We start from the raw sequence: 27,266 nt of genomic DNA on the forward strand, positions 1-27,266 counted from the left end.
AGGGGTCACTGGTTCTCGAATCCACCCTAACCCCATGGGGTGGCGAGGTGCACGAGAGTGCGGCATCACCACGGTTGCCTTGAAGCCGGTGCCCAGCTGGCCTGGGGAGAACCACAGAAGATGGCATCTGTACTGACAGATCACAAGTGTGCCCGCCGAAAGCCAGCCTGGCCTAGGCAGGAGCCTTTGAATATGCCAGCTCCTCCAGGACCAGTAGTCACCCTCCATGCTTGGTAAGAATGTGGAGAACAGAAAAGAAAGCTGCACATGCCCAGTTGATCTTTTATAACAAAAGTTTAATTTCCCAAATTGGAAGAATTTGAAATAAAGAACGACGGCTATAAAACATTTGACTCTTTGAAATCAGCAATACAAATTTGCAAAGCCTTTTTGCTTATGGTTTCTACAAAAAACAAAGTGAAATATCTGAAAGAAAAATCCAAATTCTGGAACCCCCAACCCGTAACAAGTTCTTTCATTAGTGCCAAAATGCACTGAAGGTGGTCTCTTACAGCACCGCACCCCGGGCCCCCCATCCCACCAGCAATACTGTAAGACTTCAAAATAAAACATCCAAATGTAAACCAAAGCCACTTGTTACAAAGAGCGCTATATACACATAGCAGACCACAGCGTCCGTGTTCTTGGGGGTCTTCAACCAAGCCATTCTTAGTATTCACAGGTGGAGGAGCAGAACAACTGAAACGGCGCGCCCCCCACCTCCTGAGGCTCGGTCAAACTGGCTTGGCTGAAACGCCAGTTAGGACGGGTGCCGTGCCATGCTGTGCAGTGCCAGAGAGCGGTCCTCCCCGGTCCGTCCGTCGGTAAATACTGTTCAGCTATGTCATGATAGCGAGAGGTGCGTGGCCCCTCAAGGTCCATTCCAGCGCCACTGCGTTCCGACGGAGTCGCGCCAGGTCAGCCAGTGACGGGTCGATTGTGCGCACCCGCGCCCACACACACCTCCCGCACCCACACACACCTCCCACCCCCCCTCAGCCTGGCTTCAAACAAAACGTTAAAAGAAAATAAAAGCAACGTAAAAGTGGTTAAGAATGTATAAAACAAAAGGGCACCTCCCTCTGGCAGGAGTTTACAACCCGCTGGAAGTCGGGCATGTGCCAGGCAGAGCGGAGAGTGTGCTGTAGAGTGCAGCGCTCCTCTAGGACCCGTCAACACAGACACACACACACACACACACATACCCAACCGCTGCCAGGGTCACCAGGGGAGGACAGCCTGGGGTTACACAGGGCCTGCAACAACAGTGGCGATGCCAACTCATGCCATTGTGCAGGCTGGGGCTGGCAGGGTCAGGGCCGCCCTTCAGTCCGACTCCGACTCCGTGCTCTCCTCCGAGCTGGAGGAGCTGCTGTTGCTGGACTCCGACTCGTTCTCCTTGTCCTCTTCCTCCTCTTCCTCCTTCTACAAAACAGAATGAGGCCGCTCATGTTACTTAACAAGACAAGGAAACCACGCTAAGGGTGGAATTGGCACGAGTGGCAGAAAGTGAATGAAGCACAGACACGGCGGGGGAAGGGGACAGAGGGGCTTTTGGGACCAGCGAGGTCAATGACACTGGTGACCCTGATGGCTCCACTCTAATTGCTGCTGTTTTGCACAAAACCTGTACCTCTTCATCCTCCTCGTCATCATCATCATCATCACTTCCTTCACTGGAAGACTCTTCTTCTGAAGACTCCTTCTCTTCCTCATCTTCTTCCTCCTCCTCGTCCTCATCATCATCATCATCCTCGTCGTCGTCTTCTTCGTCATCCTCTGACTCCTATCAGTAAAATTCCATCAGTTCCTGAGCCGCGTCACCACCACGACCCCCACCCCCACAAAAGGGCCGCCTACTTACCGACTTCTTGGAGCCGCTGGCCTTCACCTTGGCAGTGGGACCCCCGGGCTTTGACGTGGTTTTCCTTTTCTGTGAACGAAAGGCACCTTTGGTTTAACCTTCAGACACATCTTGGACTGGATGGCAACCCGGACGACTTTTAAGAAGGGTCCCGGTGGGCTCGACTATGAGCTAACCAGAGGAGCGACTGCCCTGCGCTCTCGTTTCTCCAAATCCTTACGTTGTAAATGTCAAGCCCCCAACAGGCCCGACACAGAGGAGCGGCAGCAGTGTGCCAGCGTGCCAGCATACTCACACTTGACGTGTACTCCTTATAGGCCATTCTGTCGGTGGAGGACAAGGACTGCGGGAGAGACAAGCAGATAAATAAAAGGTGTGACGACAGCTCCAAGGCACGGGCCCCCTTGGTGACAGGCGCGAGTTCCAAACACGGAGGCCGACGCGGCTCGGACCCCCAGCACCCCCGCACAACACGCACCTTGAGCCAGTGCTCCAGCTGCACCTTATATTGCTTCTGCCTCTCCTCGGCGATCTTCTTGTAGCGGTCCTTTTGAGCCTGCGTCAGTTTGTGCCAGCGGCCTCCGATCTCCACCATGCGCTCCTTCAGCGGTAAGTGATTGAGCTCCCCACTGGACAGCAGCTCCTGAGAGAACTTCTGGTATCCGTTCCTGGAAGAGACGACAAGTTTGGGCCTCGCCAGCTCACGTCACACACCCACCACCACGGTGGCATCCACGGTGGCACTCACATGGGAGGTTTCTTGGGCTCCCCTTCGAATTTCATCTTTTTGCCCGAGGGAGGCGGGGCTCGCATCTCACTGAGCTCTCTCTGCAACGCACGGACAAACACGTCAGACCCCGGCATCTCCAGGCTTGCTCTGGGTGGAGACCCCCGGCAAGGACGGCTGCCTACCTCGTATCTCTTCTGATCCTCGGCAGCTTTCTTGATCCACATCATCTTCTCCTTCTTCTCCATCGTGTTCCAGGTGGCCTCCATGGCTTTGAGGGCTTTGGCCCGGTCATTCTGTAACGGGAAGAGACAGAGTCAGCAGCTTTTACTTCACTGCCAAGTGCATGCCAGCTAGTGGCACCCTGGAGGGGTTATGGAGGGATGTGCCCTGCCCTGCCTCTAGTGACGGGAAATCCAAACTCCCAAATGCACACCGACGCTTACACTGAGACGCCCGCCTCCAGCTCCGTGTTTAACGGGGGACGCCACGAGAATTAAAGCGGCCAAACTAGATGACAAACGCCACTGCTGCCCCGATGGACCCTGAACCCTGGCAGGGCACAATGCCACGAGCACCAGACACTTCGCTAGTATCCTCTTGCAGGCCTCTTCGCCCAACTCATCATCGGGGTGGGGGGGCTTGGGGGGTCTTGTGAGAGCTGTAATTACTTTGGAGTTTAGCTTCAGGGACACATGGCCTCACAGGCCTTAAAGAGGACTTCCCTTAAACCGCCACCACTCTTGTGCCCACTGTGTGACCCCCGAGCTGCCTGTAAACGTCCTTGTGCCCACCTGAGCTGCCTGTAAACATCCTTGTGCCCACCTGAGCTGCCTGTAAACGTCCTTGTGCCCACCTGAGCTGCCTGTAAACGTCCTTGTGCCCACTCCAGTGTACATTTGTGCTGGGTTACCTGCTGGCTACCACCTTAGGGGAATGGGCAACCTCTCCCTGCCCAGTCACCCTTCATGGCCTCCTGGCACACCCTAAACTGTCAGTGAAGCTTGTCCCCTCGCTGCTATGGCCTTGTTCTGTGCCAATACCATTTCTGGCAATGCCAATCAAGGCACCTTTGAATGTCAAGGAGAGGAGAGGAGAGTGGTGGTCCCACATGTCTGGCCTCCTCCTCGCCTGCAGACCCCCTAACTCCCACCCGCCGGCTGGGCAGTGCAGTTACTCACCCGGTAGCGGGCCAGGTAATCGCCAATGACACTCTGCTGCCAGATCTCCTCGGCCGTCTTGGGGGACTCGGGTAGACTGCTGCGCTCCTTCTCGGACTCGGCCTTCACCACCGCCTCCAGGCGCTTGTACTTCTCCTGCAGAGGACAACTGGGAGCGTCAGCCCACCGAGCGCCACGGCTCCTCAGGCCCGTTCACACAACATCGTACCTTCTTTTTATCCGACAGTTCATTCCACATCCGAGCCAGCAGGCGGGTCAACTCATTCTCTGACAGATCGGGACGTTCCTCCTGAAGCTTTTTGCGTTTCTCCTCAGAGAAGATGAACATGGCAGAGATGGGCCGCTTGGGCTTACCTGAGCTCCCCTGCAAGGGCAAACGGGAAACACGAGAAGAAAGTCAAAACCCAGGGCGGCGGGAGAGGTGGTCCACGGGTCTTCATCCTAACATGTGGCCAACTTCTTCTCTTTTTAACATTCCAGACATTCGCTCCGAGCGCATGAGGGGTTTGGAATGGATCGACATGCTGGCTGTGTGCCAGGGTGTGCCACGGCAACAGCCAGTCACAATGAACCCTGGCACACCACTTTTTACTTTTCAAGCGTGTTATTCGTTTTCTGCCAAGTTGCCTTCCGAGGGCCACATCAGAGCTCTTCAGTGGTCGGGGGGGCTCACCAGACTCCCACCGCAGCTGCTGCTGCTGGCGGGCGAGTGGCCTGGGAGGCCGAGACGGGGGTCTACAGTACCTTGGCGTTGGAGTTGCTCCTGGATGAGGGGCTGCTGGTTACTCTCTTGTTGTAGCCCTGCATCTTCTCCTCCTCCAGCACACGCTGCTGCTCCTTTTCTGGCAGAGACTGCAAGTGCAGGTCAGGAAGAGGGGCAGTTAGAGCCGGAAATCGGCAGGGTGGGCCGTGCAGGTGGGCCGAGTACTTACACACAGGTAGCGGTTCAGCTCCACTTCATAATCCTTCTTTCTCTGCAGAGACAGGCGAGATAAAAGTCAAAGACGTGGACGGGCGCGACCGGGGTGCTCACCCGCTCCCGTAGCCATGGGATTGCCCGGCAGGCCCACTGCCTGCCCTGTGCCATAGTGCCAAGGGGTCGACTCCCTGTGTCTTTTATGGGAGACTTTTAATGACTTTGTCCACTTGAAAGCATTCAACTGGGGGGCAGCACATCTGCAAGCTCAGCCAAACCATTTCAAGGGGCCACCAGAGAGTGGCACGGACCCCCTAACCTACCTTCACTCCAAATGTACAGTGATTTGCATTTCAACTGGACTTCTTTCCAACCCGAGTCCACTCCACGTGGTCATAAGCTGCCACTACATATTCTAAAGTGTCAGCCCCCCGACCCCCGGCCTCCTCACCTGCTCACAGCGCTTCTGGTAAACGTCCTTCTGCTTCTGGGAGAGCAGCTTCCACTGCTTACTGCACATCATCATCCGCTCGGTGCTCGGGACGTCCTTCATGTTGGACATGAGCTCGGCGCAGTACATGGAGTAGCAGTTCCTGAGGGCACAAGACAAACCAATGCTACAGTAGCCAGCCCTGCCAACCACATCGCCACTGCCCTGGACTTGGACTTACGGGGGTGGCTTGGTGGGTCGGCCCGCAAATTTGTCCTTCAGCTGCCTCTCTGCTTTGGTGAGGGTGGACTTGCTGATCACCTCCTGAGAGATGTTCAGCTCAGGGTGCTGGTGAACGTAGACCCGCATGAGCTCCTGTGGGCACACCAGAACAGTACCATGTGAGTCAGGCCCTACCACTGCCAGCAAGACCTCCCAGGATGCTCACCCACCTCATACTGCTTCTGCTGCTCCAGGGATTTGTTGATCCACTTGAGCCGCTTCTTGTCAGACAGCTGCGTCCACTGCTTGGCTAAATTCTCTTTAATCTCTTTTGTTGTCGCCTAAAGGGGACGTTACACAGCGTTAAGCCACCGCGTGCGTGCGTGCGTGCGTGCCGCCGAGACATGCCCACTTACGTCTGGGTAATTCTTCAGGTAGGCCTTCTTCTCGTGGTTGTACCAAAGCTGCTGAGGGGTTTTTGGTTTGTCCGGGACGTCCGAGCGCTTGAGGTTCTCCATCAGGTCCGGGTGATCTTTCCTGAAATGAAGGCAAAGTGACAGAAAACGTCACAAGGACCAGGCTGGGGATGTAGTTAAGGCTGTGTGACGTGTGATGTGCCCGAGCGCGGACCTCCAGCAGGGGCCACAGTCACAAAACATCACCCTGTACCGCTGAGGGTCAAAGACGGTGAAAGTGAAAATCCTTTGTACTCCGATGCCGAAAAAAAAAAAAATTGTGGCAACGGCGATACAAACGAACCGCGTCATTACGATGGGACACACGTGACACTGAAGAGAAGCCCCTCTGCGTGTCAGCATTAAAGTAGGACGGACCAATCATGAAACACCAAGGCTGATTGGAGGTGCATGGCGTCACCGAGGCGTCAAGTCGTGTTTGCACTGGTGCTGCAGCTCGCCCACGCGTCACGTGAAGATTCTGAAGACGAGCTCAGAGGACGCCATGATGGCGAGCCAAACCCTGACACTTGGGATGGGTGGTCACACACGACTAACACAAGGGGGCTGCTTTCCAGCGCACCAAAAACGAGCAGCTACTCGAGACCCTCAGTTACTGCGACGAGCGAACGCGGGTTCTCAAGGATTCCCAGTTGGGCCGACGCGTTACGGACGTCGGCTTTTACACGGCGTGGGAAAAGGAGCTCTGAAACACGGAGGGTCCGGCGGACAGATGGCACTTGTTGGGTTTGTGTGTGGTGGTCTGCAGTGGCGCCCCCATAAGGCTACCTCTGGTGTATTTGGCGCAGCCGAGTTCACCTCCGAAGCACAAGAATGAAGCGCCTCGGACCCCCAGGAGGCCTGCTCGTGCCCGTCACCACTCGGTCAGTTCTCAGCTTGGCGGGCGAGCTGCCCCTCGACTCACGGATTTGGTTTCCTAGCAAAGCAGAAGTCCGGGTTTCAGTTGGGGTCTCCCACGTCGTTAGGTCGCCGGGGTACTGGAGGGGACTTTTGGATGGCGTGATGCAGAGTGTGCCAGCGAGTGCCCCTTCACTGAACGAGCTCAGATTCCACGGATTTGCGAGTGACGGTCCCGATGTCGCGATTGGCCTCCCCCTGTCACGTGGGGGCGGAGCCGAACCCAAATACGGTATTCGGAGAAGCGCCAACAGCTCATTTTTACAGATTTATTTCGCACAAATGTTTTACCATTTAGAGAGAAAATAATCAAGTGGGCGCCGTCCGCGTCCCCTGCGACCCCAGTGACACGAGCGCGCGGTGAAGCTTCGCGTTTAGGAAAATGTCGGATTGCTCCCCGTTGGACGTGCAACATGTGACATGCAGGTCACCACTTGTGTCAGACGGGCGATCTTTGCACTTCTGGTCAAGCGTGTCTGCTGCTGGCATTTAGACGAAGTCCTCACGTCACTGGGACAGCTCCGGGTCGCTTACTGTCACTCCTTCAACAGCCAAGATGACCTGGGGAGGCGTGACCACCCTTCTCGACACCCAATGACAAAGGCCCGGGGAACATAAGCCCACTGTGCCCACCGAGTGCCAGCTCTCCTCGGGACACTTTGGGTCGTCTGGTCAAGTCTCACTTTTTAGGAGCGGGTACAAAATAAAGGCAGCTTCCTGAGCCTTTGCCACCAGCCAGGCCCGCTCCCTTGGCGCCGTCAATGGTTTGGGACCCCCGAATAGCTAATCTCAAGAGGAGCCCCCCCCCCAGCGTGACTCTATACCGTGACGTCGTGCCCTTTGTGTACAAGGGTCCTCCTCACCCACTGGATGCCATAGGAGGTGGGCAGGGCAGGTGGTCCGTATGGCGAGCGTAAAGCACATCCAGCAATTTGACACAAAAGGACAACCCGACCGACGTACTTCAGGGTGACCACCCAGGCCCAGCAGGAAGGGGGTGGCAGATGCCAGTTAGATGGCGCCAAGGGTTCCAGCGGCCGTACCTGAACTTGTCCATGCTGCGCTCGTACTCTTCCTTCTCCCTCTGAAAGTCTTCGATGTACTTCATCTGCGGATAACGAAGCCCACTGTAAGTGACACGGAGCCCCCCAGAGTCCTCCACACACACAAACAAACACAGCAAGGGAAGGGAATGGCAATGGGTAAGCCGGGTAAAGATAAAGAGGGCATAGGGAGAGACAAAGGGTCAGCTCTAAAATAGCAGCGGGCGGTCCCGTGTGCCCCCCGCACCTAAAACAGCTCACCTTCTTCTTCTCCGGCAGCTCCTTGTACTTCTTGGACAGGATCTTGGTGAGGTCCAGGCTGCTCATCTCGGGGTGCAGCTTGGCATACTTGGCTCTCTTCTCCGTGAAGAACCGGAAGTACGGAGTCAGCGGCTTCTTTGGGAAGTCGGGATGTTGCTGCGAGGGCCGAATAGAAGAGCCAGTCAGCGCGGTCACCGCCAACACCCGTGGCACCGCCACCCCCCACGCCCTCTCATACCAACCTTTAACTTCTTGCCCTTGTAAGGATTCTGGACTTGGTCTTCAGCGTCCACAATCAGCTCCGTTAGCGTGCGGAACTTACGGATCTACAAGGAGGAGGAGGAGGAGGAGCAGATGAAGAAGAGCCGACTCCAATGGCAGCTCAAGCTCAAGCAGACTGGCAGCCTCACCTTGTTTGAGATCTGAAGCCACTTCTGCCTGCACACGTCCCCCGTGTGATGGTTGAAGGCCACCTTGTCCCAGTTGAGGTGCGACTCCGACGTCTTGAACTTGCTGACGTCATTCGGGGGGATGTTGAGCTTCATGTTCTCCAGGAGGTGCAGCAGGTCCTCCTTCGACCAGGCGTCTAAACCACCAGAAAAGAGGGGATTGGAGGGGGGTCGGGGGCCGCGAGTGGAAAACCAGGCGGGCCGCGCGGCTCACTTACCCTGCTCTTTGGCCAACACGTCCCGGGCCGGGGGCTCCGTTGCTCCGTTCATGTCTGCCCTCTACTTGCCAACACCTGCCTGCGAGAAGACAAGTGTCACACGGCGGACATGGCACAGGGTGCCGTCGTCACCCGTCCCACCCCGCCATGCGCCCACTTCCCTCGGGTCGCCCAGTCCACGCCGCCGAGCTAACGGCGGGGGCGGAGGGGCTCTCGAAATGGCCGCTCCCTCCCCTCTCGTCATTCTGTGGCGGACAGCGAGACGAGGAAGGACGGGGGGTTGGGAGGGAGAAGAGAGAAGCGAAGCTCGGCAAAAAAAACAAACAAACACACAGAAAAAAGCGCCAGAAAAGCCCGTCGTGCGGCGGCCACCGTGTCGCCCCTCTCGCGACGGTCACCTTCAACATGGCAGCGCGCTCTTCCCGCTCCGCACGTTCTCTCCATTGCAGGCGCCGCCGCTCTAAAATGGCCCCGGCGCGGCGCTGCGCTGCCTGCGTTGCTGCTCCGACTTCGTGTTTTCCTTCTCTCCGGATGACCGGAGCTCGCGGCGGTGGCGCTGCTAATGTCCTTACCTGTTACGCGCCAGCGGCGCTTCGGGGAGTACGAGGCTGTCAAGCGGTTATGGCGGTCAAGGACGAGCGCACGGACCCTCAAAAATAGTCCGATAAACGAAAATGGAAAGAAAGAAAGAGAGAGAAAGAGACGAGTCCAAGCGGCGAGCTCCGCCGCGCTCACGTCCCGCACGACAGATGGGAGGCGAGGCGAGGCGCACTCTGGGGCACAGCGTAGCGTGGCGTGGCGCAGCGCAGCCGACAGCGCGAGACACACAAGGGCTCAGGCATGGCGGGCGGGCGGCCGCGGAGCAGGCATGGCGCCCTCCTCCCTCCTTCCTTTCCTCGCTCGCTCGCTCGTTCCCTCCCCCAGCTGCACAGCCAGCGTAGCCGAAGCACGCAACACACTCGACTCACCGCAGCGCGAAGGCCGACGCGACGGGGCGAAGCGAAAAGAAAGGAAAGCCAAGCTAAGCTAAAAGCCCAGCCGCTCTCCGCTCCGCTCGCTTTCAGCAGCTGCTATCGCTGCTAGTGCTGCCCTCCTCCCGTTGTGCCCGGCCGCGTGCTCACTTGCTCGTCCAGCGCCGAACGCCACTCACTCAGTCCTCACTCACCGGCGGCTTTGTTCTCTCGTCGTCCGTGCGGAGGGTGCGCGTCTAGCAGTGGCAGCGGGTAGAAGGGGAGGCGTGCTAAGCTGAGCTGATCCGGTAGGTGCGTGCGCGGCTCGCTCTCCTGCTCGGGAAGGGCTGGCTTGAATGTTAGCCAGGTCTGCAGTAGTAGTAGTAGTAGTAGTAGCAGCAGCAGCGGCTGGCCCTCGGCATCGAACCTCCAGTCCCCGCAGAGAGAGACGGAGACTTCCCCCGCCTCCATCCCTCACTCTCTTTCCGTCTCGTCTTCCAATCAGTCCAGCGCGGCGCCGTAGCGGCAGCAGCCACAGCCACAGCCCTCTCCCGGGCGTCACGGACCGGCTCGGCTCGGCTCGCGGCTCGGGTGGGTTTGTTGCTTTAGTGTTTTCATTTTTTTAGCACAATACGTTTGTTTTTTTTTTTTTTTGTATTTTTATGTTGGATTTTATATTTCTTTGTTTTTTTTCCCTTTTTTTACTTTGGTCGCTGTTGTGTTTTTCTTTATTTCTGTTCCCCCTTTTTTTTTTTTATTATACACATTTGTCCCGGTGACTCCTGCGGGTTTGCGATCGCGTCGCCCCGCTAAAACGAGGAATCTCCCGAAAGTTTGCGGCTCCGGGTAGCTCGGCAGCGGCCGCTTCATTTTTCTTTCCACATTTCGCCACATTTTCACTTCATTTCTTCCAACTCCACCTTTCTTGTTTGTGGGCGTCGCCTGCCTTGTCCAATGGGGTGTCCGCGATCTGCTGACAAGTGACGGCGGGGAGGCGAGTCTCGCAGGAGGGAGCCGGCCGCGCGGCTGCGGGTGCAAACCTTCCCCGGGGGTCGGCTGAGGGTCTCGAGTTCTTCCTCCTCAGCCTGCTCTCTTGGTGCCCGCGTGCTCTTTGTGCAGGTCAACGGGGGGCACCATCAGCCCTGCCACTCTGAACTAGACTGAGGCGGATTCAGGAAGCGGGTGGCTGATGGCCTGTTTTGTGACAAAACAACAGGAGCTCCCTTATGTGGTCTCCGTTGTGCCATCGCCTTTGTCACCCGGTGAGCCTTGAGGCCCCCCGTGTGTGGATCTTCCTTTGGAGGTGACGCCAGGCTGGTGTTCCCGGGTTTGGTGTCTGTCTGTGTGGCGTCGCCCTCACAGGACTTGAAATCGGGCAGCGGTGACTTTCTCGAGCAGCTGGGGGCCATTGTAGTCACAACATGGGGACACGTGGCCTCTCAGTTCGTCGACCTGCCTGACCAGTCGTATTACTGGGCCCTGGGGTGTGAGTGCCCACGATGCCACGCACTGGGTGTATAGGTGGAGTCGGCTCAGTTGGCACTGCCCTACCTCCCTGTGTGGCATTAACAGCACCGAGGTGGATGCAGCAGACTCTCACTGGCAGTGGGCTCTTTCTGTGAAGCCGGTCACTAGCTGGCGATGGTGAAGTTAGGGGGGCACTGACTTTCTCCTAGCCCGCTCGAAGGTTGGCATGAGGCACTCGCTGAAGTCCACTTGGGCAGCGAGCAGGCCAGCCCTTGAACCTGGGGCCCGGCAGTCAGCCGCTACTGAGGTGTGCCAACGTGCCACCGCCTGGCAGCTGGTCCTCCTCAATCCACCGGATTGGAGGGAAGACACGAGAGGGTCTCGGGGACGAGTAAACAACGTCAGTTATGGTGTGGGCAAGACGTGGACCCTGCTGCACCCCTGTGACCGCCGTGGCACAGCTAGATGCTTACCTGTGCCCTCTACCTGACCCCAAAGCCCACCTCGTTGCCCTCTCTAGCAGGATTTCCGGTGTCACATTGTGTGCCACGGGGGACCCCCTTAGGTCTCTCTGGGTGTCTTCAGTCTGGAATGCCCCGGGTGGTCTGCACTGTCCCTAGAGGTGGCGAAGTGAGTCTTGGTCACTTTTCAAATGTGGCACTTTGGCTCTTTTTAAACAGATGTTGAGCTGCGACCAGCAGGTGGCACTGCAGTGGGTGAATTTAAGAGGCTGCTGGGCACACAGACCCCTGAGATGAAAAACCTAACTTGGTGAAGGAGAACAGGGGGAGCTGGGAGGCATCCAGCAGTGCCAGGGAAGGTGAAGCGGGTAGAGGTGGCAAGGCCAGCCGGGTGACAGTTCATGACACCAGAGAGTGACAGGTGGCCACTGAAGGCCACATGGATGTCCTGTCTGTTGTCCTGGCTGACGTGGCAAAGGCGCTATATAAATACAGGTGGACTTGGTGACATGCTGTCATCGCCACTTTTGTGCCCCCTGGCATCTCTTCTGGCGCTCCTCAGCTGTTTTAGGGTCGGCCTGATGAATTCTGAGTGTTTGAGAAGACCACTGTGGCCATCTGTCACTCGGTCTGTCCTTGATGTCACCTGAGTAAACAAACCCAGGGACAGAAATCCTCAAGTGGCACCACTTTCAGAGGCAGGGGTAGAGTCTGGCATGCTGAGCTGTTGGGGCATCCAGAAAGCCCACCCATCTTTATGCACAAATACGTGACAAGTGTCACACCAAAAGGGTACAACGGGGTGCTCAGCTGGCAGGTGTCCCCTCCATCGGTCACCAGCTTGACACCACCACCCTTCGGCACTCCTTCTCCCTGAATGCTCAGCCGGGGCACCGTCCTCTCGCTGCCACCGGGACCACCTCCACTGGGCACTTTGTGGGTGCAGGTGGCATGGTGACGACCCACAGGGCATCAATGAGGAGACCAGCTGGAGTGAGCTCATCCACACGTGAGTGCCCGGTCAGCCGACTCCCCCATCAAACAGCATGGCATTGCCACCCCACAGTGGCCAGAAGTCACGTGCTGGCACCCTGTGCTCCGGTCCTGTCTGCGTCATGCGAGCAGCCTGTTTGGCCGACATTGGGAATAGGGTTGGGTGCCAGCCCATTTCTGGGCACATTCTGTCCCTCAGTGATGCCAGGGTGTCTTTTGAACCTGAGAAGGTCCGCCAACATGAGGAGCCCACTCGGTCCATCTGGAATTTGAGGGCACAGGGAGCACACATCAAGCCCCACGCCGCCCTCCTGGCACTAGTGCTGACAAGACCAGCCTCAAGTCCAGGACTTCAGCCAGAAGGGGGCACCAGGATGCCACACAACACGCCTGGCCAAGCCCTGGAGCGGGCTGGGTGTCTGAGGCCAAGCAGATTTGCCCGTGGAGCGTGAAGGTATGCGGACCCACGGTGACACGCGGTGACGTAGGTGTCAAGTTCCTCTTTGTTCATTCACATCGGATTATGGTGCCTACTGCTCACGCACACAGCCCTATGACAACGGCGGGTGTGCAGAGCTGGCATCGAGAGATTAAAGCTGATGCGGAGTTCGAAACCCAAAGGTCCACACGTTTAGGCCAAACCAGCCAGGTTCACTGGCAAGCCTGGCACACAGTGGTGTGAGAGTTGGCTTACTGCCGAGGTTTAGGCTGGTGAGCGCACCCTGATGCTGGTTCAGCTGACTTGTAGAAACCCAATCCTCTTAGAACACAAAGCGTGTGCCAATGAGCCCAGGGCGGGTGGCATTGGAGCGTTTTAGGATCCTTGAAGACTGTGCCAGCCGACCTTTTGTTCCTTGGTGTCTCTGTGGCTCTCTCTTTAGATTCTTCACTCTTACAGCTTTTCAGACTTGGCACTGCCATCTTCTCGATTCCATTTCAAGAGTGGACCCTTTAAATACCCCTTAAGTGTTTTGTCCACCCACTGGCTTTGGTGCCCATCATGCCTCAGTCCTGTGGCCGCCTCTCGCTGAGCGCCCGCTCGCCCATCACTTAACCTCTGATTGCTTGGTGGGCTGTGGCGGTCAGGTGGCTCCCCACTGGCACACAGATGGCATCAAACCGTGCAGGCTGGCATATTTGCTCCATCCATGAGACCTCAGGACAGCACATCTGATGTGGTCAGACACGACATTCTAACTGTCTGGAACATGGGGCACCCTGGCTGGCACTGCTCTGCCTAAGTGACAGGCCAGTTTGTGCCCATCTTGGCAGCAGCAGGTCCAGCATAGTGCCAGTCATCCAAGGCTCTCTCCTCCATATTTTCTTGTTCTTGCTTAGGGCACTCCGGTATATCAGTCAGTGGCTTTTTTGGCATGAAAACTGTGGTGGGCCACCCCAGAATTGCCCACTTTACCAAGAGCCGACCCCCTAATCATGTTTTGCCATCTTACACTAACGACCAGCAAGACATGCAAGTCCAGTCAAGCAGTGCGGTTCTGGTGCCCGGTCTGACTCAGCTGGCATCAAGTCATTTTGATGTCCTCATCACCTGATTAAACTCAGCCACCCACTGCCCAGCTGGTCAAGTTTACCATTGAGTGGCTTTGAGGTGACAAAGGACAAGCCACAATGACGCATGCAGACCACCCAGACGACACAAACAGCACGACCCAACCACGAGACTGGGGCTGTTCAGTCGCAGCACTGACCAGTGTGCCACCAGTGCCAGTCTGGCAAACAACTGAAAAGGCCATCTTCACCAGGCAAGGACTCTGTGCTTCTTTAAGACTGCCAGGTGGGTGCACATGGGGCTTCATTGGTGGCTTTAGTGCCATCCTCTTGGGTGATGGCTGATGATTACAATGCCACTCAGCCCTGTGCCTCCCATGCCTTTATGCCACCTTTCTGAGTTCCTCGGTGGCTCACCCTCCCCAGCCTGGTCTGCAGACACCTGCTGCACAAAAAGGGTGGCATGGTGGCTGTCACCTGCAGTCCTGTGGCAGAGCTTGATAGTCCAAGGCCACTGTAGGGCCAACAGAGCCAGTGCCAGAACCTGGCACCAGATGATGCCACAGACTGCAGAAAGCATGAAGTCGCGACATGGACCGAGGTGGCCAAACACGGCTAAGAGGACGAAGGTAAGAAGTGACGTGACTGGCAGACCTAGAGGGCTGTGCCACTGGTGCCAGGCGGGCTCCCTCATTAAACTCAGGATGGCACACACTCCTTAAGCTGCCTGTGACGCCATGTGAGGGTCCAAGCCGTGAGCCCCCGCCATTCCTGACTCCCATCGAGCCTTGGCTTCTGTATTGTCACTTGAGCGAGGCTCTTCCCCTACCGTGTGACATCCCGCTGAGCAGGTCCTCCGAGTTACAGGGAGCACTCAGGGGGTTGGTGGCAGGAGTGGCACTCCAGCCGCCATGAAGCGCCTCCCACTGTTCCACCTGCTGCATGGCAGTGCTCGGCTCCTAATTAGGGTCGTGGGGTGGGCGACCCTGCTGACTGTCGATTATCTTCAGTTTTCTTCGTTGCCACGCTGACGTTTCATCCTCACAGGTGCTGCCATTTTAGGTGCCGTTCACGTCAGCGGCCATTTTGTTTCTGCTGCCACCATGGGACTGAAGGAAGTGATGTCGTGTGATGTCATCACTTGGCCTGCACGTGAGATGGCAGGGTGCTGCCCGCGGATTGTTCAGAGGCCTAACCGAGCAGTTCCGCCTATGGAGTCCTGAGTGCGGTCCTGGTCACCACGCTACAAGAAATGGGACTGAGGGGCGTGTCCCGCTGTGACAGTTAAACTGGGGGCGGGGTGACTTGGGACATCTGGGAGGCCACCGATTCCACTTGTTCTTCTGTTGTTTGGGGCACAGGCGGGAGAAGTGACTCGCTCAGGGCATTGAAACCCACAGCCTCAGGGTCTGACGGCCAAAGTCTTACCGACTACGCCACACTGATAAAAGAGGGGCCATGAAGAACAGGAGGACGAGGTGGTGGTCCCGGCCAACGCACACCACACTCAACCTGAATGCCACCAAGCCCTTTGCTTTCTCGCACAAGGGGGCCAGACTCCCGGGGGGGCACCTTTGGAAGCTGGTGAAGCAGAAGAGTCACAGGGACAGAAAAGGAGGCAGGACCAGGAGGTGACCCCCACAGAAGACAGGGGACCCGGGAGCGGAGGTCTGAGCACCCAGCAGATGCTCCATGCGGGGGACACACACCCTGGGAAATTAAGGAAGGGAAGAGCAGAGGAGGAAAGGCACAGGGGCAGCCAGCGGACAGACTGGTGACAGTGGCTCGAGTGGTCTCGGCTGGCACATCCCTTATGTCCTTGTGTTTTGTCTGCAGGAGTTGAGTGGCACGATGGGCACCACACACTCTCCATGGCCACCCCTTTCGCCTTGGCAGTGACTTTGGCCGATCCTGGCAAACATCACCTGGAGTCACACATGGGCCCCCTGGTTGAACCCCACCAATAGATCAGGTGTCCTGGGTTCAAATGTGGCCTCTCATGCTCATTTGGGCGGGTGATTGGTGGCCTCAAATTGGCACTGTGGCCAGGCCCGCTGACGGGGCAGGTGCTTTGGTCCCCCGGGACCATGATGTGGGTCTGAGGGGGGTCCGTGCCTCGGGTCACCTCATTAACCCCCTTCTTCCACTCCCACCTCCAGCTCCCCTTCCCACTTTAATAATCTCAAAAGAACAGAAAGTTTAAACCAAATTTAATGGGCATGAAGAAGAAACTGGAAAACACACCAAAATTCCACAGCACGGCGGCACTTGAAGGGGCATGGGGTGGCGCTCCTCTCGAAAGGCACTATATCAAGAGCGAGAGGAGCGGCGGACTGGCCATCGTGTCCAGCTGACGTCCGGTCACAGCGAAGGGCAGAGCTGAGCGAACACAACACACCTGCGGCCGGCGAATCGAGAAAGCAAACTGGCTGGCACCACTTGGGGTCTGGGCGAGCCTCACACTGGCATCTGGATCTCGTCGTACACGTCCTGGCCTTCCTTCTCATCGAAGTGGACTTTGGCGTCGTCGGCGTCCAGCTGTAAGGCAATGCCAACATTAGAAAGTGGGGCTTGGGTTGGCAGAAGCAGCCCAGCCGCCTGTGCAGAGGGGGGCACTGAGCATTGGCACGCATGCACTCAAGGCAGGGCACTTACACATTTGAGCTCCCTGTCGCTGAAGATGTACGGGAGCAGGAAGCGGCGCAGAGGGATGGTGAGGATGAGGATGAAGGGCAGTGCCAGGGACGCCGGACTGGACTTGACGGCCCACAGTATGGCGAGGCACAGGACCTGAATGATGGTGAACACGTGCATGCGCCAGGTCTTCACCTGAAAGAGAGGCAAGAGTGAGTGAGTGAGTGAGTGAGTGAGTGGGAGCCAGTGGGTCCAGCTGGCAGTGGCAGCTCGGGTGAGTGCGCCAAGTCTTACCCAGTGAATGTAGGCCTCCTCCGGGTGGTATTTGTGGGGCACCAGCAGGAGCAGAATACGGTCGAAGAGCTGGATGCCATTGAGTGAGGTGACCCCCATGTACAAGAAGATGCCAAAGAGCACGGCCAGCGGGATGAGCTTCAGGATGGGCTCCATGAAGATGGAGAGGCCTAGCGGAAAGAGCACAGCCACGTCATCTGGTGCCAAGCACCACCAGGTCCTGCCCGCCTCTGGTCATCGGCGCACGCTGCTTACCCACGAGGATGGCCACCAGCAGCCCACTGATCCGCTGCTCCAGGACCTTCACAATCTCCGGCTTGGCCCCCTTACTCATGATAGTCAGCGCATTGGCATGGGTAACAGAACGCACGGTGGCTGCGCTCAGCCACGGCAGGCCGAACAAGGCACCGATGCCACCCATGCCCACCACCAGGAGCAGGTCTAAGTGGAAGCCGGAACCCTTCACCATCTTCCTCTCTGGCTTGCTGACAATGAGCCTGTGGAGGACATGAGAAGAGGGTCAGACCACAGCCCAGTTCTGCCAACCTACTGCCATCTTGCCTCAGATTTCCTCATCTCTTCATTCCCCAGCCCTCAGGACTCAGAGGGGCACCAGTGGAGGGCACCAATCCATTCAACCTTTCATATTCAAAAGCCACTTCATCCAGTCGCAGGATGATGGGTAGCTGCCAGCCATTTGGACATCATCAGACCCAGGATGGGATGCCAGGTGACAGAAGGGCGGGCACACTCAGTTAAGAGTTACCAGTTAATGCAATCCATATGGCACCAGGACGAAGGATGGAGGACTGCAGTTGGTACACAGATGGCAGCCGTCTTTTGTCTGCTTTGAGCAGAAGGTGAGCCACCTGGATGTCACCTTCACAAGCCCCACGTGAGGTCCCAGTGGCCCAGTCTGCCCCATAACTGCCCGCTGGCTCCCCAGGTCACTCGTCCCCTAGCCTTGCCATGCCACCCCACCCAAGGACTCACGTTGTGATCTGAGACTCGAGGAAGATAAGGATGAACACCAGTAGGGCTGGCACGATGGAAGCAAACATCATCCAGATTGGGAAGTCACCAGTGGAACCCATGGGGTGGATGAACCATGTCCTGTTGTCGGGGTTGGAAACCGAGAAGCCGCTGGGGACACTGAGTTTCTGTAAGGACAGAGAGTTTTGTCATTGGTCACCCCAGACCTGGACGGCCGGCCAGTGGCTTGTCATCACCGGGTGCCCTTACCTGAGTGTAGGTGTCTCTGATTGAGAAGTCCACCCCGGCCATGATTAGGATAGAGATGGGGACACCAAAGTCACCGATGATCCGCCGGATCTGCAGAGGACGGTGACAGTGAGCATCGGTGGGCAGAAGGAGGGCAGTGGGGGGATCTATGGGGGCAGCTTACCTTGCCAGGCAGGTATCGGCTATTCTTGAACTTCCGGAGGAAGAAAGCGATGAAGAATGTGCCGGCCATAAGGACAAGGGACAGCAGGGCAGTGTTGGGCAGCGGGCCGCTCACCACCTCGGACGAAGTGGCATTCTTGTAGGTGGCACGAAGGGGATGAGTCATGAAAATCTGCAAGGCGAGCAGAGCCACGATGTATTAATGGGTCCCTTTGGGCATCCCCAGAGCTCCACCTGGCCCCACATACCGTGATGAGCTTGGAGAACGTCTCGTAGATGAAGATGAGTGAGATGAGGAAGGAGAAGATCTCCTGGGTAAAGCGGGAGATGAAGCGCACCAGGAAGCTGCCCTCGAAAGCCACCACCAGCAGGACGATGACGATGAGCCAGAAGCCAATCCAGACGCGGCCCACGATGTACTCGAGCTGATTGTCCTTGCAGAACTGCAGAGACGAGGGGAGACCGGTGAGCGTGACGCCTCCCCACGCAGGACCACCCACCCAATCCTCCAGCGGGACGCACCGAGTAGAAGGCCTCCTCGAACACCAGCAGCGGGCCCGAGAAGCCGATGACCAGCAGAGGCTGAGCCCCCAGCAGGCTGAAGAGCACCCCCTGGATGGCAGTGGACACCAGCAGCTCCGAGACCCCCATCATCTTCTCCGTCTTGTCCCCTGTCCAAGCAGCCACCCGTTAGTCCGGGTCACCCAGAACGCCTACAGTCGTCCTTGTCTGTCACACGAGAGGATACTCACCTAGCAGCCCCCCGAAGGTGATGGCGGGCGACAGGGCTGCGAAGTAGATGAAGATGACCGCGGCCAGGGCCTGTGGGTTGAGGGCGTCTGTGATGTCGCTCAGGTAGTGGGGGTAGCGGCGCCGGACGTCTCTGGCCAGACCACCAAACAGGCAGCCCGTTCTCTTCAGGGGGTCTTCTTCTTCGGCCTTTTCCACAAATTCCTCTGCAAGAGATGAGAATTTGGAGGATCGGCAACTTGAAGGGCAAGCCCTCCGGAATGGGCGAGGTGGACAACAGAAGGACCACCGCCTACCTTTGTGCACTTTGGCCTCGGGAAGCCGGTAGCGACTCTTCAGGAGCCTCCTCTGGAAGCCCACCAAGGACTGCAGCATCTCCTGGTCTCCGATCTCGCAGGGTGGGATTACGATGCTGCAGTTCATGAACTCGGCCACGGCTTTGGTCAGATCTTCACGACTGTCTGCCAGGTAGGCCGCCGAGCTGAACTCCTGGGGGCAACGACAAGGAGACGGGGGGGCTCAGAGGGGTCTGAGGGCAGCCCAGCAGTTGGGGGGACATTAGAGAAGTGGGAGGGGTTAGTGTCTGCTAGGGCTTGTCTAATTGAAATGGAGCTCTGCTGGGGGTCCAAATACTCGGGCTGGAAAGCTGGTTGAACTTTACTTGATCGGTTAAAGGTGTCTTAGTAAAATGTTTGGCTTGGGTGGTTTGGGGGTCTCATCGGGGGTGGCTAGGGAAGGGGAGCTGGTATAGGGGTCCAATCAGAGAAGTGGGTGCGTTTAATTACGGGGGCCGGTGAGGAGAGTCCCATTACTGGGGGCTGCCGCTGCTGCCGCCGTCCTACTAAAGTGGTTCCCCTAATTGTTTTGCTCACCCGGTCTGCCATCAGGGTGGCGATGGCTCGCCCAATCTCGTGGTATTCCGTGTTGGGAATCTTCGGCCCCAGCAGGATGAAGACGAAGCGCACCAGGTGGCTGACCTCCAGGACGGAGTGCATGTCTGCTGGCTGTTTGAGGCGCACAAATCCCATGGTGGGCTTCTCAAGGAAGTCAACGGGTCCTGAAATGACAGAAATGAGACCCCAGCGTGATCGAGTGGCCGGCTAGTAGTGCACGGCCAGCGTCGTGAAGGAAACGGCCGTCCACTCACCCACGAGCACCAACGTGGCGTCCACTTGCTCCTGTCTGTCCCCCTGCAATGACACACAACGTTAGCAGACTCGGGTGACGAGGCGGGCCGAGCAGATGGCGGCGGGTCAGACTCGCCTCTCCGGTGACGGTCAGGGTCTCCATCTCGATGCGGTGCTGCTCCACGAGGGGCGTGGACGTCTCTTGGGCCTCGCCTCCTGGCGACTCGAACGGGCCGGAGCTGCAGTGAGGACAGACGAGAGGTCAGATGGGCTTTGTCAGCGGGTGTCCCACCCGGGCGTGCTGGCACTGGCCTTACCCATGCCGGAGCAGCAGGGTCCGCAGGAGCTCCTCGCGATGCTCCTCCTTCACCTGGTTGCTGCTCACCATGCTGTCCACCACCTCCTTGGCCACTCCGGCGAGACTGGTCTCTGCCACGTCGAGGAGGACGACTCCTGGCAAGGCAAGCGGATGATGAGCAGGCTGCTGAGGTTTGGTGGCAGCCCACCGAGATGCCGCAGACGGGGTCACGGCCACTCACCGTTGCTCATGGACCTGCGCAGCTCCAGCAGGCTCGTGAAGGTCAGGTAGGACACGTGCTGCTTGCCCCAGTTCTGCCTGGGCACGCTGAAGTCCTCCTCGTGCTGCAGCCAGCGGGCCGACTCCTGCCAGTAGAGCTCCTCCTTCCGGCCGTCCATCGTCAGCTCGTGAAGCTCCACGTATGGCTGGGGCACAGCAGGGCACACGTTATGACGACCCTCCCACACCCCTCCGGCCGCGCCCTGCGACTCTACCCACCTGGTGACTTCCTCGGTCCCGAGAGCTGTCCAGGTCAGGACGTCTACCTGCGAAGGCGTGACAGACGGTCAGCGCGTGACATCGTGTGGAGACCCCCGCGCCCGGACCAGATCGGAAGGTGACCCCTGGCGGAAGGTCTCCACAGTGGACGCTTGGCAGGTTGGGCTTGGCCTCCTCCGATGTGACATCAAAGAGGGGCACTGCCCGCGTGCCGTGTGGCCTCGCCCCCAGTATGTGCCCATCGGTGCCAGTCGGCCCGAGTCCCAAACCTACCTGAGGCGCCTGGTCTGCCCGGGTGCGTCCCTTTGACTCCTTGAGTGCTGCCAATTTATTTGGAGTGGTTTGTGTTTATAAAACACGCGTGACGCTCGGCCTGCGCTGTTGACAGTAAACGGCACCTCCTCACAAGGCGGAGCGGCGAGGTCGGCCAAGGAGCCCACGTCCCACCGCCGGGTGTCAAGGACGCCCTTACCTTCAATGCCCAGGTAGCTCGCCCTGTCTGGGGAGTCGGGGTCCATCTTCCTCCTTTTCTCAAGATCGTAGGCTCCACGGTGCCCCGGCTGTAACCTGCCATTGGAAAGAGGCGGGCATCACAACAAGGCCAAAGGGCACAGAGCGAAACTGCATGAGCTGCTTGAACTAGGTGGGGCCGGCTGCATTCTCTCACCCTTTGGGGTCCAACTTTCTGAAGGGCGACTCCTCCTCCTCCTGCAAGGAATCTTCTAGACTCTGTGGGCAGAGAGACACGGCTGAGGAGGTGGCATCCACAGTGTCTGGCACACATGCTGCCAGGTGGGCATGCTTCACAGACCTGCTCAGGTAGTGAACACTAAGGGAGGCTGTGCATGAGTTCATATAGCGCCTTTCATAAGGGGCCCGTGTCTGTAGCTTGTTTGGGTGGTCCTTCACCTTCCATAACGGACCCTGCTAGTGAGCCCCTTATGACGCTCCTTTCTTTTATATAGCGGGCACTGTCACAGAGCCCTTTACGAGGGTCCCTTCTTTGTTAGTTAACATTAAGCCTTAACCACCAGACCAGAGCAGACCCCGGGCAGGGCACAATGCCCACCTGGGCTCCCCTGCCCTCCAGTGTTACCTGTGCATCAGGTCGGTGCCTCTTCATCGCCCCCTTGAGATCTGTGGGAGAGATGATGATTGAGGAAAGGCCAGCACCTGAGGGGCTCTCGCCATTGTCTCGGGCACTGCCCAGCCGGGCGGCCACCCGCTCCCTCCGCTACTCACATTCCAAGTCGTCATCCTCATCGTTTATGCTAGGGGGCTTCTCGTCGAGCAAAGACTCTTGGAAGTTCGGCCCATTCAGGGTTTCGTGGAAAGTCTCATCATCCATCAGGCCCGGCGGGCCGAGCTCACCCTGCGGCACAAAAATGACAAACAGCTCAAGGTGAGCCGCCTGCCAGGCCGCCAGTCCTCGTCAGACACCCCCGTCCCGAGTCAGCTGGGGGGCCATGGCCGAGTGGGGGTCAGAAGGAAGGACACGTGGCAGCATGGTGTCTGAGGTCCTTCTGTCCAGCCACTTGTCACCCATGTGTCCCAACTCCTGTGCATTTTGCTACTTGGTTGATGGGTGGGCATCACGCCCATCCACTCATCTTTTGGTCACTCTGTCTGGTACCCATTCGGTCATCTTGTGAATGACTAAGTGAGTGGACCACTGGACTACCATTGACTGAGCATCATGCCCCCTGTCATCCAGCTTGACTAAACACACCGAGGGTCTGTGGCTTGGACCACCAGGTGCTGTGACAAAGCCAAGTGGACCTCAACACGTTCTGCTAAAGGGTCACAGGTCCCCTTGACTGAAAGTTTGGCCCGTCATCTCAGACAATCTGAATGGGCACTGGGGACCACCCACCATGCTGACCGCGTCTACTTGCTGTCATTGTCAGAGAAGATAGAATGAGGAGGACATCAGCTGAAAAATGGCAGTGTGGGACAATGTGGAGCCATCTGAAGGTCTGAGCTCAGCGAGGAACATGCAGTACAGGGGACAAGTCCAGAGGGACACCTGTCAGCCCATTGTGTGACTTCAAAGACAAAGTGACAGGACAGAGGCCATCAGGTGCCCCTCTTCTTTCACGACTTCACAGAACGAGATGGTGCGTGGCATTTAGAAGTGGCTGGGTATGGTGACAATTGGCACAAGTGTCTTTCCTGGCCAAACCTTAACACCCGTCTGCCTGTCTCTCCCTGTATGGCTACCATGTCACGGGTCACCTACCCCAGGGGATGACATTTGTCCACTGTGACTCTTCAAGGCGTGCAGTCGCTCGCGAGCTGAGGTGTCTCACAACAGCCTGGCACTGCTGGCACTCTGACGCATTACCTGAGGGAAAGACAGATGGACAGCAGAATCAGACCTTTGACCACCCACTTATACCCAGACCATCGGATTAGTGGACCCAGCATACTGACCTCAGGAAGCCAATGTGGGTCATTCAGGCAATAGCATAGACTGGCCTGCGGTGGGCACCTTAGACAGTAACAGCTCGTGGGCACTCCACCATGCCACCTGCTGTGCCACCCACCTTAAACTATCTGTTACACTAAGGTGGGGAACAACAAGCTGCTTGGGCGCCCATTTGTCACACATTTCATAAAGCAAAGCGTGTGCAAGTGCATTCTTGGGGTGCCTAGTGGAAAATGATGTCCACCATGTCACCACCGCCTGGCACATGTGACACGGTCAGCCTTTATCTACGTTGAGATCGGGCGTGGCGCTATATAGACATTCACTAAATGAAGTGGGGCTGAGGGTCGCGCTGTTTAGAAACCACCTTGACAGGACAGGAGTGCATGACATGAAAATAACCGAGGCGGGCGACGGTGTCACGTCGAGCGACCTTCGTCCTCCTAATATCTACCCCCGCTTGGTTCACTCTATTCACACGGACTTAACTTGGGGTACGTCGGGACCACCAGGAACTGACAGGGGAGACGCCCAGAGCCCACGGGTGGACAAAGCCTCGGGTTCAACCCGAAATGTGACACCGGCACCAGATCGGTTTGTTACTGACTGCGCGTGCGCATAACTGTAGGCAGGTGTAGGGGGTCCGTGCGCGTGCATGTGTTTATTTACCAGCCTTCCGCCCTCCTGCGCGCAGCCGCCACGGTGATCTCGACTTTCATTTTTTTTTTTTCTTGGGGTCGTACTTTTGGATTTCGGCTCAGCGTGCTTCGTGTCGGGTCGGTGGCTTCGGGTGACTGAGACTCATGAAGAGCGGCGACCCGTCCAGGACCGGAGGCCGCCATTACGACACTTTTATTCGCGAATGCCTGCCGAGCAGATGCGCTGAATTGGAGGGCGACAATAAACGAGAACTTTTAGGAAGATCTCAGCAGGAAGATCCTCGGGGTTTGTGTCAGTGCGGCTTTTTACTGCTTGGGGCAACGAGACCCGACATCACAATCAAAAACTCGGCTGTCAAAGAAACGAATAAAATGGTGACGTGAGCGCCAACATCACATCACAGTAAACGACAAGTGACAGCCGCTGAGACGAGGGGCCATTTGAACCTGCGACCGGAGAGCCACAAGCCTGGCAGTGCGGCTGCTCGTCCCCCGTGTCCCAACTTCACTGGTCTTTCACTGTCCCCCGTCCCGGCGCAGATGGCTCCGTTTTGCACACGATTCGTAAAGCGGATCGCGAGAGAGGAGGCGACAGAACTCGAACCAGGGGCGCTCGCTCGGCGGGGAACAACAAACCACATCGGACACTCAGAAGACCACCTGGAGGGAGCGAATCAAATATCTCTGTACGCCCCGACATGACCGCCAGGGGTCTAAAGTGTCCGGTGAGCCATTCAGCGAAGCGTACAGGGCCCCCCCGTGGGAGGGCGCAGCGCCTTTGGGGTCTTTTAGAGTTTTTTTTTTTTTTAATTGATAAATAGAAAACGCGGTACGTTGGAGTGAGATAAGAACATCGCACCGTTAATGGCGGAGTTTACCCGGTGAACGTCATTTAAAAAACGTTAGTTAACGCGCATTCAGGGGGACCAAACCGACGTCACGAGTCAACTGACGGAGTTTTTAAAAATCAGCACCCCCAAAATGTCCCCCAGCGGTGACGGACCCTGTTTAGAAAGATAATATTAAAATGAAGAATACATATATAGGTTTGGGTGGCACCCTCTGCTTCTGTAATGGCGCTTTACCAATGACCCCCGCTTCTGTGGTGGGCTCTTTGCACATGACGCCCTGAAGAAACAAAATCCAAAAATCCTCAGCATCGGGTGGGCGACTGAAGGACCCCTCACTGGCACCTCACTGTGTGCAGTTTTCATGTTCTGCCCGTGTGCAGGTTGGTGTCAGGATTGGCAAAGCTAAACCTGCCCGCCCCACTGTGTGTGTGTTCACCTGGGGTGGCCTGCCGTCCTGTCTTAAATGGGAGCTGCTGACCCTCTGGTGAAGTCCCCAAGGGGACAGACGAGGCAGGCCAGCTGCCCTGTCGAGCTTGGGTTCAAATTCAAATGAGACATCTGTTGAGTGGAGGCTCCCTCTGCCACTCTGCCTGCCCACACGTCCTTTTAGGCTTTGGGGTTTTGTTTTTAGCTCATGGCGCTCAGCTGCCTGGCATAGACTTTAATTTCTTTGCCCCTTTGGCACGTCGGGAGGACTTGCTTAAGGAGCCAACATGACACTGAAATGTGGGCACTCGGGGGCACGTTCTCCTAAAACAAGGGGATTGGCTCCAGATGTGTGCCAGGCTTACTCCCCACACCACCCTGGCCCTTGCCATGCCAAAGTGCCCACCCTTGCCCAGTGATACCCGCGGCTCCTACCTGAGTGGTGGCGTCTCCCGATGTGCTCCTGGCGGCTCCCCGGCTCGCTCTCCACTGCCAGGTGTCCTGTAGCACTGAGGTCTTGCGCCCCAAACGCCTGAGTCATTGCCCGCGTCGCTAATCAGCCCCCTGCATGTGAGATTAGGGACACAAACAGAGTTATCAGCGCGGGACACCTTGAGGTGCAGGGATATCCCAGACCCACCCACCGGCCTGCGTGGCTCACAGTGACGAATGTTGGCACAGGGCAGGGGTTCCCTCAAGGTGAGGGGCTTCCAGCACCCTGGGGTTCCCTGGCTGCCTCCTTGTGACATGAACTGGGTGCCCAATGGTCCCTCTCAGGTTGGCACGATGAAGCCCCTGGCACTGGGCATTAGGGTTGTTGCCATGGCTTTTTAAAGGTAACAGGCACATCCATTTTATCCATTAGTGCCCTTCTCATCACTAAATACCAGTGGGAGTGCCCTGACATTGGTGCTGGGTGGGCATTTGGAAACCACCTGAGGGGAGCAGACAGTGAGAACCAAAGAAAAAGAAGCTCACTTGAAAAACATCTGTGGTGGGGCGGAGGGCAGGAGCAGCAGCCGAGTCTGACAGCCTACAACCTGCTGCAGCAGATGGAGGCACCAGCAGGGGGTGTCCCAGGACACTCGGGGTACACCTCACCAGTGGGAGTGTTAGTGGCATTACCACAATATAGTGCCTTGCACACAGGCGTGCGGAAGGGCAGAGGCGGTCCACAAGAAAACACAAGTGTGGCCAGACTCAATTGTGGGGAGACCCCTGGCACCCTCTGAGATGGGCTGTACCATGCAGGGTGGTATCCTCTGCTGCCAGCACCTTGCCACCTCTGCCCACTCTGATGGGTGCTTTCTGCTCATCCAGTCATCCATTTTTGTTAAGTTTGTTTCAGCTGGCCAGCCAGCCCGCCTGCACTTGCTTTTGCTCAGTTCTTCCCTCATGTGAAAGGCGCTATATAGAAGTAGGGGCATGGCGTGTTATGGCCCGCTGGGCTCCCATCACATGTGCCTTGCATGGAGTGTTGTTTGGGGTAATGCCAACTGTTAAAGGCGCTATATAAACTGAAGACTGGTCTGAAGCTGCCATGGCGTCAAGTGAAAGTCGCTATATAAAATAAGGGCAGGCTGACTGCCAGGGCCAATGGCAGCGTGTGAAGCATCTGCTGACTTCTTTATGCTAGCAGATGCTCACTGTGAAGGGTGCCATATCAAATCCAGACTAGGTGAGCCAGTCACTGGCATTACGTAAGACTGGCGCTATATTAAATATGGCCATGCCAGGCACATTCCTGCTGTGAGACCCCCAGCTAGTAGCGGCCGAGGTGCCTTCTAACGGACTCAGTGTCCGTTGGAGTGAATTTTAAAAAGATCTGAGCGG

General features: G+C 57.2%; 2 protein-coding genes across 8 annotated transcripts; both read right to left on the minus strand.

Moving 5' to 3' along the window:
- Positions 1-472: 472 nt before the first annotated feature.
- Positions 473-10,269, minus strand: ubtf (upstream binding transcription factor). Of its 5 annotated transcripts, none has more exons than XM_039739213.1 (21): positions 9,850-10,269; positions 8,685-8,763; positions 8,428-8,603; positions 8,260-8,343; positions 8,018-8,173; positions 7,757-7,821; positions 5,757-5,877; positions 5,571-5,681; positions 5,360-5,493; positions 5,140-5,281; positions 4,705-4,746; positions 4,517-4,624; positions 3,981-4,136; positions 3,773-3,907; positions 2,777-2,887; positions 2,613-2,692; positions 2,343-2,532; positions 2,160-2,207; positions 1,865-1,933; positions 1,634-1,786; positions 473-1,425 (listed from the first exon to the last, which is right to left on the minus strand). In XM_039739213.1, exons 2-21 carry the CDS (start codon positions 8,734-8,736, stop codon positions 1,327-1,329), a joined length of 2,232 nt encoding a protein of 743 aa, XP_039595147.1. In that variant the 5' UTR covers positions 8,737-8,763; positions 9,850-10,269; the 3' UTR covers positions 473-1,326. The 5 variants fall into 5 exon arrangements, with proteins under 5 accessions (XP_039595147.1, XP_039595150.1, XP_039595148.1 ...); XM_039739216.1 differs by lacking the exon at positions 9,850-10,269 and adding an exon at positions 9,806-9,828; XM_039739214.1 differs by lacking the exon at positions 9,850-10,269 and adding an exon at positions 9,653-9,783.
- Positions 10,270-16,257: 5,988 nt separating this feature from the next.
- On the minus strand, positions 16,258-25,971 carry LOC120517531 (band 3 anion transport protein-like). 3 transcript variants are annotated; one of them, XM_039739924.1, is made up of 23 exons: positions 25,869-25,970; positions 23,309-23,413; positions 22,312-22,441; positions 22,166-22,206; positions 21,737-21,798; positions 21,542-21,636; positions 21,070-21,116; positions 20,813-20,996; positions 20,591-20,726; positions 20,410-20,512; positions 20,294-20,336; positions 20,019-20,203; positions 19,443-19,635; positions 19,149-19,352; positions 18,919-19,067; positions 18,645-18,839; positions 18,398-18,568; positions 18,235-18,324; positions 17,986-18,152; positions 17,248-17,489; positions 16,993-17,162; positions 16,720-16,893; positions 16,258-16,602 (listed from the first exon to the last, which is right to left on the minus strand). In XM_039739924.1, exons 2-23 carry the CDS (start codon positions 23,321-23,323, stop codon positions 16,522-16,524), a joined length of 2,877 nt encoding a protein of 958 aa, XP_039595858.1. In that variant the 5' UTR covers positions 23,324-23,413; positions 25,869-25,970; the 3' UTR covers positions 16,258-16,521. The 3 variants fall into 3 exon arrangements, with proteins under 3 accessions (XP_039595858.1, XP_039595857.1, XP_039595859.1); XM_039739923.1 differs by having other exon boundaries at positions 19,149-19,635; positions 25,869-25,971; XM_039739925.1 differs by lacking the exons at positions 22,166-22,206; positions 22,312-22,441 and having other exon boundaries at positions 19,149-19,635; positions 25,869-25,971.
- Between the last annotated feature and the right edge of the window lie 1,295 nt (positions 25,972-27,266).

The sequence above is a fragment of the Polypterus senegalus genome, chromosome 17, assembly GCF_016835505.1.
Source record: "Polypterus senegalus isolate Bchr_013 chromosome 17, ASM1683550v1, whole genome shotgun sequence".
NCBI lineage: Eukaryota > Metazoa > Chordata > Cladistia > Polypteriformes > Polypteridae > Polypterus > Polypterus senegalus.

Coding starts and splice junctions, on each gene's coding strand:
- LOC120517531 (XM_039739923.1), bottom strand. Junction 18,840..18,918: donor TCGAGGAGGCCTTCTACTCG/GTGCGTCCCGCT, acceptor TCGTCTCTGCAG/TTCTGCAAGGACAATCAGCT. Junction 18,325..18,397: donor GCCGATACCTGCCTGGCAAG/GTAAGCTGCCCC, acceptor CGTCCTCTGCAG/ATCCGGCGGATCATCGGTGA.
- ubtf (XM_039739213.1), bottom strand. CDS start 8,736: ATGAACGGAGCAACGGAGCCCCCGGCCCGGGACGTGTTGGCCAAAGAG. Junction 5,682..5,756: donor ACCTGAAGAATTACCCAGAC/GTAAGTGGGCAT, acceptor CGTCCCCTTTAG/GCGACAACAAAAGAGATTAA. Junction 5,494..5,570: donor AGCAGCAGAAGCAGTATGAG/GTGGGTGAGCAT, acceptor GTGTGCCCACAG/GAGCTCATGCGGGTCTACGT.